The sequence below is a fragment of the Equus przewalskii genome, chromosome 28 (genome assembly GCF_037783145.1).
Source record: "Equus przewalskii isolate Varuska chromosome 28, EquPr2, whole genome shotgun sequence".
NCBI lineage: Eukaryota > Metazoa > Chordata > Mammalia > Perissodactyla > Equidae > Equus > Equus przewalskii.
The window spans coordinates 5417001-5438589 of record NC_091858.1 but is presented as its reverse complement, the minus strand read 5'-3'; the positions used below and the strand labels follow the sequence as shown (position 1 = coordinate 5438589).

The 21589-nt window shown below is 36.0% G+C and overlaps 1 protein-coding gene across 8 annotated transcripts in view; it reads right to left on the bottom strand.

The window, feature by feature from the left end:
* Positions 1 to 201: 201 nt before the first annotated feature.
* LOC103543289 (disintegrin and metalloproteinase domain-containing protein 18-like) overlaps positions 202 to 21589 on the bottom strand; it is a 466882-nt gene continuing 445494 nt past the window's right edge. For 6 of the 8 annotated variants that reach the window (XM_070598814.1, XM_070598811.1, XM_070598812.1 and 3 more), the window contains one exon: positions 3568 to 3737. In XM_070598814.1, coding sequence (XP_070454915.1) covers positions 3695 to 3737 — 43 coding nt within the window. In that variant the 3' untranslated portion in view covers positions 3568 to 3694. Of the gene's footprint in view, positions 3738 to 21589 lie in introns of all 8 variants that reach the window. The other 2 variants (XM_070598809.1, XM_070598808.1) reach the window with 1 other exon arrangement.

The window sequence follows — 21589 nt, the reverse complement described above, 5'->3', positions numbered from 1 at the left end:
CTTTTATTTTGGGTATTCGGATTTTTTGATAATAGTATAAATGATGTTTTTAAACATAGTTTTCCATTTGTTTTTTGCCAGTATATAGATATTCAGTTTGGTTGTTGACCTTGCAACAGAGAACTTGCTGAACTGCGTGATTAATTCTCATAGAATTTTTTTTTTTTTTAGATGGTTCATTGAGTCAATTTTTTAATGAAGTTTTTTTTTTTTTTTAAGATTTTATTTTTTCCTTTTTCTCCCCAAAGCCCCCCGGTACATAGTTGTGTATTCTTCGTTGTGGGTTCTTCCAGTTGTGGCATGTGGGACGCTGCCTCAGCGTGGTCTGATGAGCAGTGCCATGTCCGCGCCCAGGATTCGAACTAACGAAACACTGGGCCGCCTGCAGCAGAGCACGCGAACTTAGCCACTCGGCCACGGGGCCAGCCCCAATTCTCATAGAATTTTATGTAGATGTTTTGATATTTTACCCATGTCATCATGTCTCTACAAATAAGGACTTATTTTCTTCCTTCCTAGTCCTTGGTAATGTCAGTAAGAACGGTGAAGTAAAGACCTCTGAAAATCGTCCTCCTGACAAAAGCAATGAAAATGTTGGCAAAAAACAGGTTTAACTTTTTCAGAACTCTGGAAAATAAAACTCTTGAAGAAACCCAGGAAAGCATTTATTCAAGAAAAACTGAATCTCAGTAAGAACAACAAGTTTTGTGGCATTTTTTACTTCGTCTAGTTCCATCTCTTGCTCTCCAGTTAAATAGTAGCCTTGAAAATAACAGCCTATATTCCCAGTGCAGCTTGGCAGTCCATGGCGGGAGCAGAACAAAGTTGAAGTTGTTTCAAAGCCTCCTTCTCAAAAAACTGTAATTGTTTGGCATTTCTTAGAGTCCCAGAAAGATTTCTCTTAACAAGGCAGACTTGGAGCTTCACCCAGTGCTAAAAGTCTTCTATCCAGGCGCATTTGTTGAAAACAATTACAGGCAAACACTGGATGACATTTGGGCAAATAGCAGACTAACCAAAAACTTAAAAGGAAAAGCTAGGGAATTAGGTATCCAGAGAAGCTTTGAAAATTTCCAACATATTTCTGTGAATCTAGAAGGCCACAAATATGTGAAAGGCTACATATTTGCTCCTGATAGAGGATAAGGCCCTCAACTTTCATCTAAGGCTGATCTGGAGTCTCTGAACAAGCAGAAGGGAAGGCTAAGGCAGAGTTGTAAACTGCCTGGATGACTGTTGAAGGCAGACCCTAACATACACAGAGACACTCACCAAAATCTGGGAGATCACTGGCTCCAGGCGTTCAAGGAAATCTCTGTTTAATCATCACCCGATCACTAAGCTAATAGTATACAGCAGAGTATACAGACTGTACGCATTAGTTCAGAAAAGTCATTAACAAACAAACAACTACTACCAAAAGTAGCAATAGCAACAGACCCTGGAGAGGAGGGAGAATCTGATTCCAGAGATGTCACTTCATATTATTTTAAATATCCGGTTTTCTTTAAAAAAATTACTGGATAGGAAAAGAAACAAGAAAATATCATTCACAAATGGGGATGAGGGACAATCAATATTAATAGCAATATTAATTATCTCCAAGGCAGCCCAGATGTTGAACCAAGTAGACAGAGAATTTAAATCAGTTATTTCAAATAATTTCAAAGAGTTAAAGGAAGCTATGTTTAAAAAACTAAAGGAAAGTAAAAGAACAATGTCTCACCAAATAGAGAATATTAGTCAGGGGATACAAATTATAAAATGGAACCAAACACAACTTCTGGAAAAGAAATGTATGATAGCTGAAATGAAAAATTCTCTATAGGAGTTCAACAGTAGTCTTTCACCATTGAGTATAATGTTAGCTATAGGCTTTTCGTATACATCTTTTATTATTTTGAGGTAGTTTCCTTCTGTTCTTAGCTTGTTGAGTATTTTTGTCATGAAAGCTTGTTGCATTTTATCAAGTGCTTTTTTTGCATCATTGACATGATCATGTGGTTCTTTTCTGTCATTCTGTTAATGTGGTGTACCACATTGATTGCTTTTGTATGTTGAAATCCCTGATGGATTTTATAATTATAGTTGCTACAAACTGCATGGGAAGCACATCAACAAAATATTTCTTTTAGTACCCTTCCTTTATTCTATTGTTTGAGAATAAAAATGTATAATTTGCCTCCTATATTCTAGATATCGTGTAATGACATCACTATATACCATTACTCGAGGCTGAGATCTATTTTTCAATGACATAACGTACCTGTACTTTACCAATTACAACAAAAAATAAATTTTTTGCATTATAGCTAAGCACTCTATAAAATACCTCTTAAAGTCTCACAATATATTTATGTACTAGGTATGGTTCTATTTGACCCATTATATAATTAAGGGAACTAAAGATACAGAGAAGTTAGGTTTATTTTGACACCTAACTAGTAAGTGATGAAGACTTGAAAACTTCCTTTAGCACATTTCAGCTTTTTCACCACTATTATACATGCTAATCTATTTTGCACTGCCCAGGCATCCTTTCCTGAACTTTCTAATTCTAAGAATTTTATGTAAAATATCTCAAACTCTCAATCTAAAGAACCATATAATCTGCAATAAATTAGCCGATTTATCCTTTTAAATTTTACTCGTTTTATATTTTTGAATCATGTTACAAAATAAATGTAGTTAATCAGTATTATTCGACTATTCTATATTTAAAAATTTGTCTAGTTGCTAAAGATTTATTTGTAACCCTCAAATCAATATTCATAGCTCTGCAATAAGGAAACCATGCGTGAGCATCTTCAGTGCAGGAAGCATCCTTAGTCCTCACTTGTTCTCTTATATCACATCACTCTTGGAACTTCCAAGCCCCAAACACACACACACACACACACACACACACACACACACACCACAAAATCATACTTTGTAAGATTCCAGGAAGAGCCTCCTCTAGAAGTGGCAGTATTACTCTATGACCCTCCGGAGACACTGGGGCTTGTTGACCTCAGCCCTGAGTGGGTGAAGAAGGCTGGCCTCAGGACCCTATCCAGGCTCTCTCCTTTCCCACCTCCCCAGGAGATGGGTGCCCTGTCCTGCAAGTGCAGGGTCAGGTAAGTGAGGGACAGCTGTCCCAGTCCTGCTCTGAACCCTCCAAACACCAGGCCCGGCAGGACCCTGAAACTAGGCGGGCTCTGACAGGACGCTGGGCTCTCCCCAGCCTGGCCTGGGGTTTTGGAGCAAGGAGGGCGACGCCCGCCACTCAAAGGGGCTCTGAGACAGGCGGTCCTCCCAGCATCAGGGTCCTTCACTTACCATGAACCGCGGAGGTCACCCAGCCCAGGCCTGAGAGGATCAGCAAGAGAGACAGCATTGTGTGGCCTGCCAGCCTGGCCGCAGCGATAGAGGTTGGCTGTTCGAGCGCTGGGGAGGCGGCTGGAGGGAAAGGGCGGTGGGGGTGGGGGGCCCCGGGCCCACCTCTGCGGACTGGACGCCCGGTTGCAGCCCCAGGGGCGCCCAATCACGGCCCTCTGCACACGGGAAGCACGCTGGAGCCTGCGCTTCTGGCCACGTGGGCTTTATTTTCAAAAAATTTGACTTTCTAAACATATTTCGGGTGACATAAGGGTTATAAAGCATACTTTCTCCTCTGGAAACAGACCATTTGTTGGTGAAGTTCCTGGCAGTGTTAATAGTGCGCCTGACAGCTTTCCGGTACAATGGCTGAATTACTGTAGCGAAAGAAAAAAACGGAAAGTCACAATATGTTTAACAGCAGACAGTTGCCTGTTTTATCCAAATCTACTGCCGAATTTCTCTTTTAAGTTTCAGGTCAAATACACATATACACATACACGCACACTCGTAGATAATGTAAAAAGAAACATCTAAATCAATTCTTCTGTTGTAAAGTTTCTTGGAAAACTAGGTTTCCAAATAAAAAGCCAAATATTAAATGTCCATATGTGTTTTATTACTTTAGAATTGATCTATAATTTAAATATGAGGCAAAATAATTACAGCTATGAAAGTGATTGAAAAACAATAGAAATCCATTTATTTATTCGGTTTTGTACACTTTTGGTTGTTAGAAAAATCTATAGCTTCAGGAAACTAAGTGAGAGACTACATAGAAAATTTTTGCAATCAATATGGAGTTCACACAATGAAAGTCAACAGAGTTAACTTGGAAAGAATGTTCATTTCAGGTTTTAATATACAGGTTGGTGACTTGCTTAATTTCAGTATTTTTTCAAAATTTGTTTTTTTATGATAATTTTTTTGGTGTGGTGAAATACACATAACATAAAATTTACCATCTTAACCATGTTTAAGTGTACAGTTTATTGCTATTATTTTAAGTAATATATTAATTATTATTATATATTTATTATATATTAATATATTAAGGATATATTAAGCATATTCACATTGTTGTGCAAACACCACCAACAACCATCTCCAAAATTCTTTATCTTGAAAAACTGGAACTCTATATCTGTTAAACTATTAAGTCCCTATTTCTCCCTTCCCGAAACCAAATGGCAACGACCATTTTAATTTCTCTTGAACTATGTGGGAGATTTTGTGCAATGTTAGTGTTGTTTCTTCCTTTAATGTCTGATAGAATTCACCAGAGAAGCTATCTGGGCCTGGAGATAACTTTATAAATAGATTTTGAACTACAAAGTCAAGCTGTTTAATAGATATAAGGCTGCTCAGGTTATCCATTTCTTCCTGAGTAAGCTTTGATAGTTTTAGTCTTTCAAGAATTTGTCCATTTTGTTGTCAAATTTATTGGTATTAACACTTTCTTGATATTTCCTCAGTATCTTTCTATTGTCTACAGGATCAGTGATGAAGGATCATCTCTCATTCTAGATATTGGTAATATTCATCTTCTCTCTTCATTCAAATCAGTCTGAATACAGAGCTGGTAATTTTATTGATCTTCCCAATGAAACAGCATTTTGGTTCACTGATTTAATTGATTGCTTTCCTGTGTTCTATTTTATTTTATTCTATTTAATTTTTATTTTCTATTACTAATTATAAATATTGGTTTATAACATTGTATAAATTTCATGTGTACATCATTATATTTTGATTTCTGTGTAGATTACATCACGTTCACCATGCAAAGACTAATTACCATCCATCACCATACTAATGTGGCTAATTACTCCTTTCCCCATCCCAACTTCCCCTCTGGTAACCACCAGTCCAATCTGTCTCTGTGTTTGTTTGTTGTTGCTGTTATCTTCCATTTATCAGTGAGATCATATGGTATTTGACTTTCTCCCTCTAACTTATTTTGCTTAGCATAATACCCTCATGGTCCATCCATGTTGTCACAAATGGCCAGATTTCATCTTTTTTTATGACTGAGTAGTACTCCTTTGTGTATATATACCACATCTTCTTTATCCATTCGTCCCTTGATGGCCACCCAGGTTGCTTCTAAGTCTTGGCTATTGTAAATAATGCCACAATTTCTTCTTTGGAGAAATGTCTGTCAGATCTTTTGCCCATTTTTAAATTGAGTTGTTAGTCTTTTTGTTGTTGAGATGTATGAGTTCTTTGTATAGTTTGGATATTTACTCCTCATCAGATATATGAATTGCAAATATCTGCTACTAATTGTTATGCTGTCCTTTTGTTTCATTGATGGTTTGTTTCCTTTGCTGTACAGAAACTTTTTAGTTTGAGTAGTCACATTTGTTTCCTTTTTCTTTTTTTTCCCTTGCCCCGTCAGGCACGGTACTTGGAAATATGCTGCTAAGACCATTGTCAAAGAGTGTACTGCCTATGTTTTCTTATAGAAGTTTCAAGGTTCAGGTCTTAAATTCAAGTCTTTAATCCATTTTGAGTTAATTTTTGTGTATGGTGTAAGATAATGGCCTACTTTCATTCTTCGGTATATGGCTGTCAAGTTTTCCCAACACCATTTATTGAAGAGACTTTCCCTTCTCCATTGTATGTTCTCGGTTCCCTTGTCAAAAATTAGCTGTCCATAGATGTGTGGGTTTATTTCTGGGTTCTTGATTCTGTTCCATCAATCTTTGTGTCCGTTTTTGTGCCAGTCCCATGCTGTTTTGGTTACTATAGCCTTGTAGTATAGTTTGAAATCAGGGAGTGTGATGCCTCCAGCTTTGTTCTTTTTTCTCAGGATTCCCTTGGATATTTGGGGTTTTTTGTTGCTCCATATAAATTTTAGGATTCTTTGTTCTATTTCTGTGAAAAATGTTTTTGGAACTTTGATTGCATTGAATCTGGAGATGGCTTTGGGAAGTATGGACATTTTAACTATGTTAATTCTTCTAATACAAGAGCATGGAATATCTTTCCATTTATTTGTGTCTTCTTCAATTTCTTTCCACAATTTCTTATAATTTCCTGTATATGGGTCTTTCACCTCTCTGGTCAAATATATTCCTAGGTATTTTATTCTTTTTGTTGCAATTGTAAATGGGATTGTATTCTTAATTTCTCTTTCTGCTCCTTCCTTGTTAGTGTATAGAAATACAACTGATTTTTCTATGTTGATTTTGTATATTGTAATTTTGCCATATACATTGATTATTTCTGAAAGTTTTTTAGTGGGTTCTTTAGGGTTTTCTATGTATAAATTCATGTCATCTGAAAATAATGACAGTTTCACTTCTTCCTTTCCAGTTTGGATCCCTTTTATTTCTTTTTCTTGCCTGATTGCTCTGGCTAGGATTTCCAATATTATGCTAAATAAGAGTGGTGAAAGTGGGCCTCCTTGTCTGGTTCTTGTACTTACAGGTACAGTTTTTCTCTATTAAGAGTGATACTAGCTATGGGTTTGTCATATATGGCTCCTATTTAGTTGAAGTACATTCCTTCTATACCCATTTTATTAAGAGTTTTTATCACAAATCAATGCTGTAGCTTGTCCAGTGCTTTCTCTGCACCTATTAAGATGATCTTGTGGTTTTTATTCTTCATTTTGTTAATTTGTTGTATCATGCTGATTGATTTGCAGATGTTGAACCATCCCTGCATCCCTGGAATGAATCCCACTTGGTCATGGTGTATGATCTATTTAATATTCTGTTGTATATGATTTGCTAGTTTTTTGTTGAGGATTTTTGCATCTATATTCATCAATGATATTGGCCTGTAATTTTGTCTTTTTCTGTTGTCCTTGTCTGGTTTTGGATTCATAGAATGAGTTAGGAAACTTTCCCTCCTCTTCAATTCTTTGCAAGAGTTTGAGAAGGACAGGTATTAAGTCTTCTTTGAATGTTTGGTAGAATTCACCAGGGGAGCCATCTGGTCCTGGACTTTTATTTTTGGGGAAGTTTTTTATTACTATTTTTCTCTCCTTAAGGTGATTGGTTTATTAAATTCTCTATTTCTTCTTGATTCAGTTTTGGAAGATTGTATGATTCTAAGAATTTATCCATTTCTTCTAGATTATCCAATTTGTTGGCATATAGTTTTTCATAGTATTCTCTTGTAATCTTTTGTATTTCTGATGTGCCCATTGTAATTTCTCCTCTTTCATTTCTGATTTTATTTATTTGAGCCTTCTCTCTTTTTTTCTTGATGAGTCTGGCTGAAGGTTTGTCAATTTTGTTTATCTTCTCAAAGAACCAGCTCTTAGTTTCCTTGATTTTTTTCTATTGCTTTTTTAGTCTCTATTTTATGCATTTCTGCTCTGATTTTTACTATTTCCTTCTTTCTACTGATTTTAGATTTTGTTTGTTCTTCTTTTATCCAGTTCATTTAGGTGCACTATTTATTTGAGATTTTTCTTGTCTGTTGAGGTAGACCTGTATTGCTATAAACTTCCCTCTTAGAACCTCTTTTGCCATATCTCATAAATTTTGGCATGTCATATTTTCATTTTTAATTGTTTCCAGGTATTATTTTATTTCCCATTTGATTTTTTTATTGACCCAATCGTTGTTCAGCAGCATTTTGTTTAATCTCCCATATTTTTGGTTTTTCTGATTTTCTTCCTCTAGTTGCTTTCTAGTTTCATACCATTGTGGTCAGAAAAGATGTCTGGTATTATTGCAATCTTCTTAAATTTATTGAGACTTATTCCGTGGCCTAATATGTGATCTATCCTAGAGAATGTTCCATGTGCATTTGAAAAGAATGTGTATTCTGTGGTTTTTGGATGGAATGTTTTGTATATGTCTACTCAGCCCATTTGGTTCAATGCGTCATTTAAGGCCAATGTTTGCTTATTGATCTTCTCTTTGGATGATCTATCCATAGGTGTAAGGTGTGAGTTAAAGTCCCCTACTGTTATTGTGTTGCTATTTCCCCTTTTATGTCTGTTTACAATTGCTTTATATATTTAGGTGCTCCTATGTTGGATGCATAGATATTTACAAGTGTTATATCTTCTTCTTGCATTGTTCCCTTTATCATTATGTAGTGTCCTTCCTTGTCTCTTGTTAGTTTTTGTTTTAAAGTCTATTTTCTCTGATATAAGTATTGTTACCCAAGCTTTCTTGTCATTGCCATTTGCATGGAGTATCTCTCTCGATTCCTTCACTTTCAGTTTCTGAGTGTCTTTAGGTCTGAAGTGTGTCTCTTGTATGCAGTATATATTTGGTTCTTTTTTTTTCTATCCAATCAGGCACTATATGTCTTTTGATTGGAGCATTTAGTCCACTGACATTTAAAGTACCTATTGATAAGAAGGTACTTATGGTCATTTTGTTACTTTTTTTCTAGGCATTTAGTAGTTCTTCTCTATTCTTTTCTTCTCTTGCTCTCTTGTGGTTTGATGGTTTTCTTTAGTATTATGTTTGGTTTCCTTTCTCTTAATTTTTTGTGTATTTATTATACTTTTCTGGTTTGTGATTATCATGAGATTTTTATACAATAACCTATGTATACAGCAATCTATATTGAGTTAATGATCTCTCAAATTTGACCTCTTGCTAAAAGCTCTACTCTTTGACTCTCCTCCTCCCACATTTTATGTTGTTGATATCATATCGAACCTCATTTTTGTGTGTGTGTATCAGTTACCGTCTTATCATGGAAGCAGACAATTTCAGTACTTTTGTCTTTAGACCTTCATATTAGCTTCATGGGTGGTTGATCTGTACCTTTCCTGTATATTTGCCTTTACCAGGGATTTTATTGCCTTTTTTTTGATAATTTTCTTAATCCTATTTGAGGTCTTCTTTTTCCACTGAAATAAGTCCCTTTAGCATTTCCTGTAAGGCTGGTTTGTTGGTGATAAACTTCTTTAGTTTTTGCTTGTCTGGGAAAATCTTATCTCTCCTTCCATTCTGAATGGCAAACTTGCTGGGTAGAATATTCTTAGCTGTAGGTTTTTTACCTTAAGCACTTTAAATATATTGTGCCACTCCCATCTAGCCTGTGAATCTGGTGAGAAGTTATCTGATAGCCTTACGGGGTTTCCTTTGCAGGTAACTTGTTGCCTTTCTCTTGTGGCTTTTGAGATTCTCTCTTTATCTTTAATTCTTGACATTTTGATTATAGTGTGTCTTGGTGTGGGCCTCTTTCGATTTTTCTTGTTTGGTGCTCTCTGTGATTCCTGTACCTGGATGTGTGTGTTTCCTTCTTTACGTTAGGAAACTTCTCAGCTATTATTTCTTCAAACATATTTTCTACCCCCTTTCTCTCTCTTCTCCTTCTGGGACACCCATAATACAGATGTAGTGCCCTCGGTGTTGTCCCAGAGGTCCCTTAGACTGTCCTCATTTATTTGATTCTTTTTCCTTTTATCTGTTCAGCTTGGGTAGTTTCCTTTAGACTTTCATTCAGCTTACTGTTCCATTCTTCTGTGTCATCTACTCTGCTATTGCATCATTCTAGTGAATTTGACATTTTCAGTATTGTATACTTCATTTCTGATTGGTTCTTTTATATATTTTCCAGTTCTTTGTTGTCATTCTCACTGAGTTGATCCATTCTTTTCCCTAGATCAGTGAGCATCCTTATGACTATTAGTTTTTATTCCTTGTCAGGTAGATTGTTTATCTCTATTTCATTGAGTTCTTTTTCTCAGGATTTGTCCTGTTCCCCTATTTGGAACATATTCCTTTGTCTACTCTTTTTGCTTCTTTCTCTGTGATTATGTTTATGTATTAGGTAGGTCACCTACATCTCCCAATCTTGGATAGTTGGTCTTACATAAGAGATATCTTTTGAGGCTTATCAATGTGCTTCCCTCTCATCACCAGTTCCAAATTTCCAGGAATTTCCCCTGTGTGGGCTATATGTGTCCTTCTGTTATGGCAGGGTTGTTCTTGCTGCAGGCCTATGAGTCAGCTGGGCTCTCCCTCTGGCCACATGGCTGTAATGCTAAGCTTTGTGTGGCTTTTGTGGACCCCTCAGTCACTTCATCAGGTGGGGGGAGCCCAGCACAGTTGGCTGCAAGGTCTAATAGCACATTCTTGTTGCTGTTTTTCTGTTAAGTAAGTCTCCAGCATGGCTAGTTGCTAGGCTCAGGGGCTTACAATTGTTGTAGGCCTCTGGTCTGCAAGGCTGTTGTCAACTCTCTCAGGATTGCTGCTAAGTGGGGCTGGCCCCAGCATAGGAGCACCCAGTTGTTTCAGGCTTGTCAAAGTGGGACTGATCCCCATGTGGCTTTTGAGAAGCACAAGTCTGTTGCAGTTGACAAGTCCCAACCCGCACACAGCCACACACCCCATCAAAACAGTTGTGCCCTGAGTGCACATCCCAACCCAGTGAAGCAGACTCAGTCACCCCCCCTGCAGAAGCCCAACACACTCCACCTAAACAGGCCCACTCCTCACACATACCCTGCCTCACTGATGTGGGCCTTCGTGCCAGGCTGAAGAGGTCCCAGGCACCCAACCTATGTGGGCCCACAAGTTGCTGAGGGCTTGCTGTTGGGTGGGACCAGTGCCTATGGAGGGTTGCCTGCACTGGCTGAGCTGGAATAAATTGGTGTTCTAGTGTCTGGGGCAGACCCCTGGGCTAACAGGCCAGGGGAATAACTCCAATGACATCTGTCAGTGTCTGTGTCAGCATGCCTGTAGTTGGTCACAGTAATGGTTGCTCCCAATGTCTCAGTCCCTGGGGAGGTCTCATCTCTCACTGAGATGCACCTACAGCCTATCAAGTGAGTCTCTTTTCACTAAAGGACTGTGCGTATTTTTTCCTGGTGATTTTCCACAGCTCCCTGAAATGGGTGAATTTGTGTGTGAGCCCTATAACAACAGGCTTTTTTTGCCTTACATCTGATAACTTTTCTGGGGGTGTTCCCTGTTGTAGTTAATAGCCACAAAAGCCAAATATTATGACACTTGTCTCAGTTGTGCTGAGTCCAAAAGATGCTTGTTGTGGTAATGCTCCCCTGCTCAGATCCCCCATTCCTACAGGGAAGGCTTTTTACCTTAAGATTTCCCCCAGTTGGCCATGAAGTGCCATGGCTCAAAGGTGACTTTTGTCTCTACAGAAAGGAATTTCTGCCTCTTCCACCTCAGTCAGCACTATCTCTAGTTATTGGGGTACTTTTTATCCAGTTCTCAATTCTCTCTAAGGGGTGAGTGTTCTGAGTAGTTGTAAATTTGTTGTGTCCATGGGAGGAGGTGAGTTCAGAGTCCAACTATGCCACCATCTTGACACCATCTGTCCTGTGTTGTATTTTGTTATTGCTGTTTTCTAAACTTTATAATCTCATTTTTTCTTATATTGGGTTGAATTTGGTCTTCTTTTTTCTAGTTTCTTTGAGTAGAAGCTTAAGTGATTGATTTAAACTTTGTTCACTTCTGACATAAGTTATTAATGATATAAGTTTTCCCCAAAGTACTGCTTTACACATTTCTGACAAATTTTTCCTTACGTTTTTATTGTCAGTCTGTTCAAATGTGTTATAATTTCCCTGGTAATTTTTTTGATTAATGAATTATTTAAAAACATGTTGCATACTTTACAAATATGTGAAGCTTTTTTACCTGTCTTACTGTTATCGACCAAAAATAAAATTTTTTTTCAGAGTACATATTTTGGATGATCTGAATATGTTTAAATGTATTGTTACTTTTTTTGGTGGCTTAGAGTAGCTCTAGCTTGTTAAATGTTCCAGGTGCACTGGAAAAAAAAATGTGATTTCTGCTGTTGTAGTGTAGAGTTTCTAAAAGTTTATGCTCCTTATTAGTGTTTTTCAATTCTTTCATATTCTTACTGTTTTTCAGTCTACTTATTCTATCAATTACTAAGAGAGAGAGAGACATGTTGAAACATGTAATGATACTTGTGATTTTTTGTCTCTTATATATGTAATAACAAAGGTTCAAACTCGAAGCAGTAGCTGTTAGAACTGAAAGCATTCTATATCCTCTTGATGACTTCATCCTTTTATTATGATTACAATTATCCTCTTTGTATAAAATAGTATTTCTTGTTCAGAAATTTGCTTTGGTTGATAAAAACATAGCCACTCTAGCTTTCTTTTGGTTGGTGTTAACATATTATATCTTTTAATTTTAACCTATTTGTTTCTTTAGATTTCAAGTTGGTGTCTTGTTGACAGCATATATTTCTCCAGATTTTTATCCAGTCTTACATTTTATGTTAGTTTTCAACGTATATTTTGAGGCATATTCTATTTCCTCATTCTATTATAAGCTTTCCAAGTACACGGATACCTTTTGTAATTCTCCTTTTTGGCACAGTGGTCTGCATGTAGAAAACGATCAGTAAGTGTGACTGATGGTTTTGTTCATTGACGACTTCACCACCTGCTTCTATTCTTTTTCCCAACAAAGACTACATTGTTGTCTGCTCAAATAACTAAAGATTAAAATTTTATTTTCCCTTCAAATATTTCTTAGCATTACCACCTATTTAAATATTATGATTTAAAAGGTGGCATAGATAACCCTAATGAACTAAACTAAAATACATACAAAAAATTTATAATAGTGCTTTGTATTGTTATGTATTAAGACTGAAAGTCTCTCCTTTTCTCTTGGAATATGACTTGACAAGTCTATGTGGGGATCCTAGATTTATGAAGAGAACTTAGTCCTTTACAGCGTTCTGAGATGAGCTTGTTCCTAGAAGAAGGAATAATTAGAGGGCCACAGTTAACGACAGATACAAAACTTTGCCCTCAGATGTTACTGTGTGGTTCAAATATTTTCTTAAAAATATCATACATTTCCAGAATATCATAGAAACTAATTTCTAATTCAGTGGCAGAAAACACCAAATGAAGGCAATGGACTTGTCTTCTTACAGTCCCACCATCATTTTGGGGGGGGGATAGTTATGAGTTTAGACCAACATAGAATGTTCAGAACATTTAAAAAATGTGTGTTTTTTTGCTGCATAAAATTAAATTTTTAAAAATAATTCAGGTAAAAAATTGAGTAGTTTACACAGTGGTCTACAGATAATTCCCTCACTATACTTTGCACTTTTTAAAATAGAGGACAACAGGGCATTAAAATAATCCTGAAGTTATATAGCAATCAGGATTTGATATTCAACATCTTCTGTTTTTAATTGGAGTATTTAGACTATTTAAATATATTGACTCTTTCTTTTCTTTTTTGAAAGATTGGCACCTGAGCTAACAACTGTTGCCAATCTTTTGTTTTCTACTTTTTCTCACCAAGTCCCCCAAAAGTACATAGTTGTATATTTTACTTGTGGGTCCTTCTAGTTGTGGCATATAGGATGCCGCCTCAGCATGGCCTGATGAGTGGTGCCTTGTCCGCGCCCAAGACCAGAACCAGAGAAACCCTGCGCCGAAGCAGAACATGAGAACTTAACCACTCAGCCATGGGGCCGGCCCCCGTGCATTGACTCTTGATATGGTTTTCAACTTAGCAACTTGTTGTATATTATTGTTGTTGTTCTCTTTATCCTCTTTTTTAGGTACTGGGAATCACTTAATAGGCTTTTGGAGAAAAGAATAATTTTATTTGATTTTTTCAATAATCATACATTACAGGAAGTTTAAAAAAATTTACAAGGAGGTATCATGAGTGTACCCTTCACTTGGTTCCCTTGATGATAAAAATCTTGCATGACGATACTACATTATCAAAACCAGAAAATTTTTAATTCATGCCATCCATAGAGCTAACTTGAATTTCACCAATTTTTACATCTACTGATTTGCGTTTGTGTGTGTATAAAAATGTATGCAATCTTATTACATGTATAGATTAATGTGTCCAACACCAAAATCAACATATAAATTGTTTCATCACCACAAGGAATATTCATACTACCCCTGTACAAAACACTTGCCTGCCTTATTTCCAATTCCTAATCCCTGGCAGCACATAATCTGGTCTCCATCTCTGTAATTGTAATTAGAGTACTTTGTATAAATGATATCATACAGTAGCTCTTGAGATTGCTTTTTCTGTCACATAATTCCCTTGAGATCCATCAAAGATGTTTCATGTATTAATAATTTATTCCTTGTTATTCCTGAGTAGCATCCATGGTATGAATGTTCCACAGTTTGCTTAACCAGTCATTCATTAAGGAGTACTTGGGTAATTTCCAGTTTTTGACTATTACAAATAACATTGCTAGAAAGCTTGTGTACATATTTTTGTGTGAACATAAAATTTCTTGACTGTAGGATAAATACCCAAGAGTGAAATTGTTGGGTTGTATCATAAGGTCTGACAAATTTTTTGTTGCAATAGCTATACCATTTCTCGTTTCCTCCAGTAATGTATGAGAGATTCAGTTTTCTGCGTCCTCATCAGTATTTACTATTATCACTATTTTTTTAATCGTAGTCATTCTGTTTGGAGAAATGTGATATCTCATTGGTTTAATTTGCATTTCCCCTGTGACTAATTATCTTAAGTATATTTTAATGTGCTTGTTTGCCATCTGTAAATCTTTTTAAGTAAATTCTCTGTTTATGTTTTTGCCCATTTTCTAACTGGATTTTTTTCAGCTGTTGAGTTTGAATTATTTTAGTGCATTCTAGATCTTTGCCAGATACATGGTTTGCAAATACATTCTACCAGACTTCAGCTTGTCTTTTCACCCTCTTAACAAGGTGTTTTTTAGATCAAATGTCTTTAATTTTGACCAAATATAAATTTTTCTTATGGATCATGACTTGTTCTCAGGTGAAAGAACTCTTGGTCTAGTCCTAGACTTACAAAATTTTTCCATATTTTCTTCAAAAAGTTGCATAATTTAACCTTTTACACTTCTGTCTATGATTCAGTTTTTTAACTTTCTAGTTTTTAGTTTTATATTCACAGAAAGTTGCAAATAAACATACAGACAAGTCTCATGTACCCAATGCCTAGCCTCCCCCATGTTAACATTTTGCCTAACTATACTATAATATAAAAACAAGGAAATCTACATTGACACAGTCCACAGAGATGACTCTTATTTCACCATTTCCACATGCACTCATGCATGTGTGTGTATAGTTCTAAGCAACTTGATCACATGTGTAGTTTTATGTAACTATGATCACATCAAGATACAGTACCGTACTAAGAACACTAGGCTTTTTGTTGCTGCCCCTTTATGGACATACCCACCCACTCTCCTCATTATCCCTAACTTGTTGGTAACTACTCATCTATTCTCCATATTTGTAATTTTTGATATGACTTGAATTTTATATAAATGAAATCACACAGTATATAAGTTTTCAAAATTGGCTTTGTGTCACTTAGCATAATTCTCTTTAGGGTCTTCAAAGTTTTTACTTCTATCAATACTTTGTTTCCTTTTATTACTGTGTTGTATGTGTTGGTATAGATTTACCACAGGTTGTCTAACCATTTACCCATTGAATGACATTGATTTCCAGGCTTTGGCTGTTACGTATTAAGGAATTATGAACATTCGTATTCAAGTTTCTGTGAGAACCTAATTTTCATTTCTCAGAGATAAATGCACAAGAGTGACATTGCTGAATCTGTAGTTCTCCAAAGTAAATGATTTATTTGGAACAGAAGGTGGAGAAGTGAAAGACAAAGGGTGCTATCAAATACTTTGGAGATTGTGGTGGTAAGAAATTAAGAGATTGGCAGCTCCTGAGAAAAACAAGCTAAATTAAAGACCAGCTAGAATTTTAACAGAGAGAACCAAAGAAAGAGACAGCTAAGAAGAGTCCTTTTGGTATCAGAGAGAAACAAGCATCAAAGACTACTCCTGCAAAGGCACTTGGATTTAACTGGCTCAGACTATAGAGTAAATTATGCCTCTGAGGAACAATATTCTAGGTGTCACATTAAAGGCAAAACTTATTTCAGTGAAATAATCCAGTCAAGTCACTAAACTAATGAAAAATCAAAGAACAACAACAGGAAACTTTGGGTGAATATGGGCGGGGGTGGGTGCTGGGGCGGGCATTAGCATCCAGAATTGCTAAAATATCTAAAATTTCCAGTTTCCAATGAAAATGTTACAGACTGCAAAGAAACAGGAAAGTGTGACCTACACCCAAGGAAGAAAGCAGGTAACAGAAACTGCCTGTGTGAAAGCAGATATTTGACCTAGCAAACAAAGACTTCAAAGCAGCTATCATAAGTGAGTTCCAAGAACTAAAGGAAACCATGGAGAGAAAAGGAAAAGAAAGCATGCCAGTAGAGTCTCATCCTATATAGAATAATAATAAAGAGTTTGAAATTATAAAAAATAAACATGGAAATTATAGAGTTGAAAGTACAACAACTAAAGTGAAAGAGTCAAAAGAAGGGTTCAGCAGTAGGTTTGAGCTGGCATAAGATTCAGCTAACTTGAACACAGATCAATACAGGTTAATAATTTGAAGAACAACGAGGAAAAGCAAGAAAAATGAACAGAGCTTTACATATATGTAGGACACCTTAACTGCACTGGCATACATCTAACAGAATCCATAAAGAATAAAGAGATATAGGAGCAAAACATCATATCTAGAGATTTCATGGCTGAGAATTTCCCAAATTTGATGAAAAGCATTCATAATCCAGAAGCTCAATGAATTCCATGAAAAATAAGCACAAAGGGATCCATATCTTGACACATAATAGTCAAAATATTGAGAGACAAAGAAAGAATCTTGAAAACAGTAAGAAAAAAATGACTCATCACATACCAAAAAAAAAATTAAATAAGATTAGCAGCTTATTTCCCATCAGAACAAAATGGAGGCAGGAGGCAGTGTGATGATGTACTCAAAATGTTAAAAGAAAAAAAATCTATCAGCTAAGACTCTTGTATCCAGCAATGTTATTTTTCCATGATGATGGTGAAATAAAGACATTCCTAGATTTAAAAAAAGAAAACCTGGGAGAATTTGTTGCTAGTAGACACATTTTAAGAAATAACATGAGATTCTTCAGGCTGAAGCAAATTACCCAAGACAGTAATTAAAATTCATATAAAGAAGCAAAGAGCTTTGGTAAAGACACTTACGTAGATAATTAAAAAAACAGTATAGTCAAACTTTGGGTTTCCAGTCTGGCATGTAGGAAGTTCAGAAGTTGTCATTTTATTACTCCCTCTTAACCACAAGTAAAAAACTGAACAAATTGAAAATTAACAACTCTTCTTAGATCTGTCAGGGAATAGAGGTCACAGGGCATATGGGTACCACATAAATTGGAGAGACAGACAGGCAGGTACAGAGAATCACAACTTACTAGAACAGAGACTTACAAGTTGGTTGTCCATGGGAACCAGTGTCAGGGTAGGAAAACCTATATAATTTAGGAATGGCTAGAAACTCTGTGTGGACAATTAGGATAATTAAAAACCCCAAGGAGGCCCAGTCTTAAGGGTCCCCAAACTATTGTGAATTTTACCTCTAGGGATCCCATTAGGTTCTCACAGTCAAAATCAGAGAAAAATCCCCCTATGTTTTCAGAAGGGGGATAGGAAAAGTAGCTGTTTTAAAATATATACAGATTTTTCTGTTCTTCCTACCAAGGCTTGCCTTCAAGAGAAACTATTTTACTCTTTTATCAGAGTCTAACTGACCTGGGGGGAGGGAAATACTCTAGCCCCTTCTAGTCATCCTCCCCCATCTGAGGGGGCAGAAAACTGAGAAGTACTTGTGAAAGTCACAGCCCAGAGGTAACAGGCTAAGAGACTTCGACTTAATCATAAGATTGTAGAATTATTCTCCTCCCTTTGTGCCTTACCACAATATCACTAAAGGCCTATTTACCACAGTTCCTTTTACCAAGTATATCATGTTTGGCTTTCAACAAAAAATTAGAAGTCATACTAAAAGACAAAAAGCACAGTTTGAAGAGACAAGCATCAGAACCAGATTCAGATATGATAGCGATGTTGGAATTATTAGACTGGAAGTTTAATACAGGTTTAAAACAGGTATGGTTAAGTGCTCTAATGGAAAAAGTGGACAACATGAGCAGATGGATAATGTAAGCAGACAGATGGAAAATCTAAGATAGGATAAAAAAGAAATACTAAAAATAAAATCTGTAACAGAACTGAAGAATTCCTTTGACAGGCTCTGTAGTAGACTGGACACAGCTAAAGAAGAAATCAGTGAGCTTGAGAATATGTCAATAGAAACTTCCAAAACTGAAAAGCAAAGAGAAAAAAGGCTGAAAGAAAAAACCCAGTACAGAATATCTAAGCACTGTGGAACACCTACACGTGGGGTTATATTGGCATGATGGGAATACCAGAAGGAGAAAAAAGATAAAAAGGAATAAAATAATTATTTGAAGTAATAATGACTGAAAATTTCATAAAATTAATGTTAGACACCACATCACAGATCCAGAAAACACCAAGCAGAATAAATACAAAACATGTACAATTAGGCGTATCATATTCAAACTGAAGAATATCAAAGATAAGGAACAAATCTTGAAAGAATCCAGAAGAAAAGAATGCCTTTCCTATGGAGGCACGAGAAAAAGGTCTATGTCCAACTTATCTGGAACCATGCAAGTAGGAAGAGAGCGGAGTGAAATATATAAAGTGTTAAGAGAAAAATATCACCAAGCTGTAATTCTGTACTGTGTGAAATTATCCTTCAAAGTGAAAGACCAATAAAGACTTTCTCAGACAAACAAAAATTGAGGGAGTTATTTCCCGTAGATTTACCTCAAAAGGAAGAAAAGTTTCAGGAAAGGAGTGAGTGGTCAACAAAGTGAAATTCTGTTGACAAAACAAGCAAAATGCTCAAAAAAATGCTAGTCAATTTTGGCTACTAAGATTTTTGGTGACTTTACAGAAAGCAGTGCAGAGGAAGTGGTGAGCATAAAAGCCAGAGGGACTTGAGTAGGATGAGGACTGAAGGAAATGAAAATAGTGAAGATAGACTTTGTTTTAGATCGGGTTTAACCTCTCTCTGCCTGTGTAATCCTGGAGAAATTAATTAATCTCATTGAACCTCAATGATGTCATCTTTAAAGTGGAGATAATCAAGTGCTTATGATAGTGTCTGGACAATGACAGGCGATTAATTAAATGTTGACTCCCTTCCATTGTCTCTTTTCTTTTCCCCAATAGTGAAAATGCAAAAAGGGCCTCTGGGTTGTGTTTGATGCTGCCTCAAACTCTTCACCACAAAGATGCACTGATAGTGTAAAAAGTGGTACACGAGAAGGGAACATTACATAACTTCATTATAATTTGCATGTGATATCCAGATAATTACATAAGTCATCATATCCAGGCAATGTTTTATTTTTCTCTTTTGTTAACCAGGTTTCCTTACCCAACAATTATTCTCACATTAACTAAACGTAATTACACAGTGACTGGATAAACTCTCTAAATGTATTTTCTAATACTGTTCATCAGTGAAATTGACTAGCATGCTCACAGCCTTTACTTAAACTTAACTCCTTTTGACTTCAAAGGATCCTGTTTTGATTTGGCTGTAAAATTCTGTATTTCTCTAATGAGGAATTATTTATATAGTTTGTGGGTCCTAGTAAATAACCAGTCTGCTATTTTTCTTGCTCAAATGATCTTGTTTTTCTGGAGACAAAAAAGGACTCAGTGGCCTCCTTTCCCTTCTTAAGCATCGTGCTTCAGGGAACTGAAAGAGAAAGAGCAAGAGACTACATTTCTCCAACTCCAGAGCAGAATCTCAGACTTCTTACCAGCCTCCCGGGGAAAAGGAGATCCCTTTGTTCTTCTTTTGGCAAAGTCAGAGCTAAAACACCCAGAAGAAGCAAAATAAAAGTTTTCCTCTTTGGTTATTCTGGTGTGCCTAGTCTTTGCTTCAATGTCTATTTGCACAGTAATAAATTCTGAACTCAGGAGGATAACCCCAGCCAAAGTCTACATGTGCCAGATACCATAATATAAACTGCATATTCTGTGATAAGCTGTTAAATGGAATCAGTGAATGAAAATATGGCCAGCCTGATGTTTTGGCCACTGGATTTCTTATTGTCTGTAAACCAAAGTCTCTCCTTTCAATTCCAACTTCCTGACATGCCCATAAATAAAAATCTGAATAGATCTATAAAAAAGTAAGAGATTATGTAATTTAAAAAAAGAAACTTTCCTAGTTGAAAACTCAGGCCCACTTGGCTTCAAGGATGAATCTACAAAGCATTTTAAAAGAAATTAATAACAATTCTTCACAGACTCTTCCACATAATATAAGATGGAACACTCTCCAATGCAATCTTTGAGGCCAATATTACCGTCATACAAAACAAGGCAAAGATGTTAAGAGAAAAGAAAACTATAGGGCAATTTTTCTTGTGAATATATGCACAAAATTCCTCATAAAAGACTGCCAAGTCATATCTAGCAACATATAAAATGGACTATATAACATAACCAAGTAGTATTTATCCTGAGAATGCAAGGTTGGCTCAACATGTGAAAATCAAACAGAGTAATACACCTTATTAATAGAATAAACAGGGAAAAACACAGGATCGTCTACCTCAGTAAGTGCAGGAAAACATTTGACAACATCCAGCACACTTTCATGATAAAAACGTTTAACAAATTAAGAGCAGAAGGAAACATCCCCAATCTAATTAAAGGCATCTACAAAAATCCCACAACTACCATCATACTTAATGGTAAAAGACTGAATGCTTTTTCTCTAAAATAAGGAAGACAAGGATGTCTGCTCTCATCACTTTTATCCAATATTGTACTGGAAGTTTTAGCCAGGACAATTAAACAAGAGAAATAAGAGAATATATCCAAATTGGAAAGGGAGAATTAAATGTTCTATTTGCAGATGTTATGCTCTAGTATACAGAAAATAATGTTAAAATTCTCTAAACTACTAGAGCTGATAAATCAGTTCAGCAGGTATAAAGGATACAACATCAATATACACAAAAACAGTTATAATGCTATCCATTAGCAATGAGCTTTTGGAGCATAATTTTTTAAAAAAATTTCAATTACAATTACATCTAAAATAATAAAACACTTACAAAGAAATTTTTCAAAAGGATATTAAGACTTGTACTCTGAAAAGTACAAAATATTTGATTGAAAGAAATTAAGGAAGACCTGAATACATAGAAAGGCATCCCATGCTACCATTGGAAGACGTAATGTTGTTAATGTGGCAATTTTCCCCAAATCTATCTACAGACTAAATGTGGTCCCTATCAAAATTCCAAGTGGATTTTTA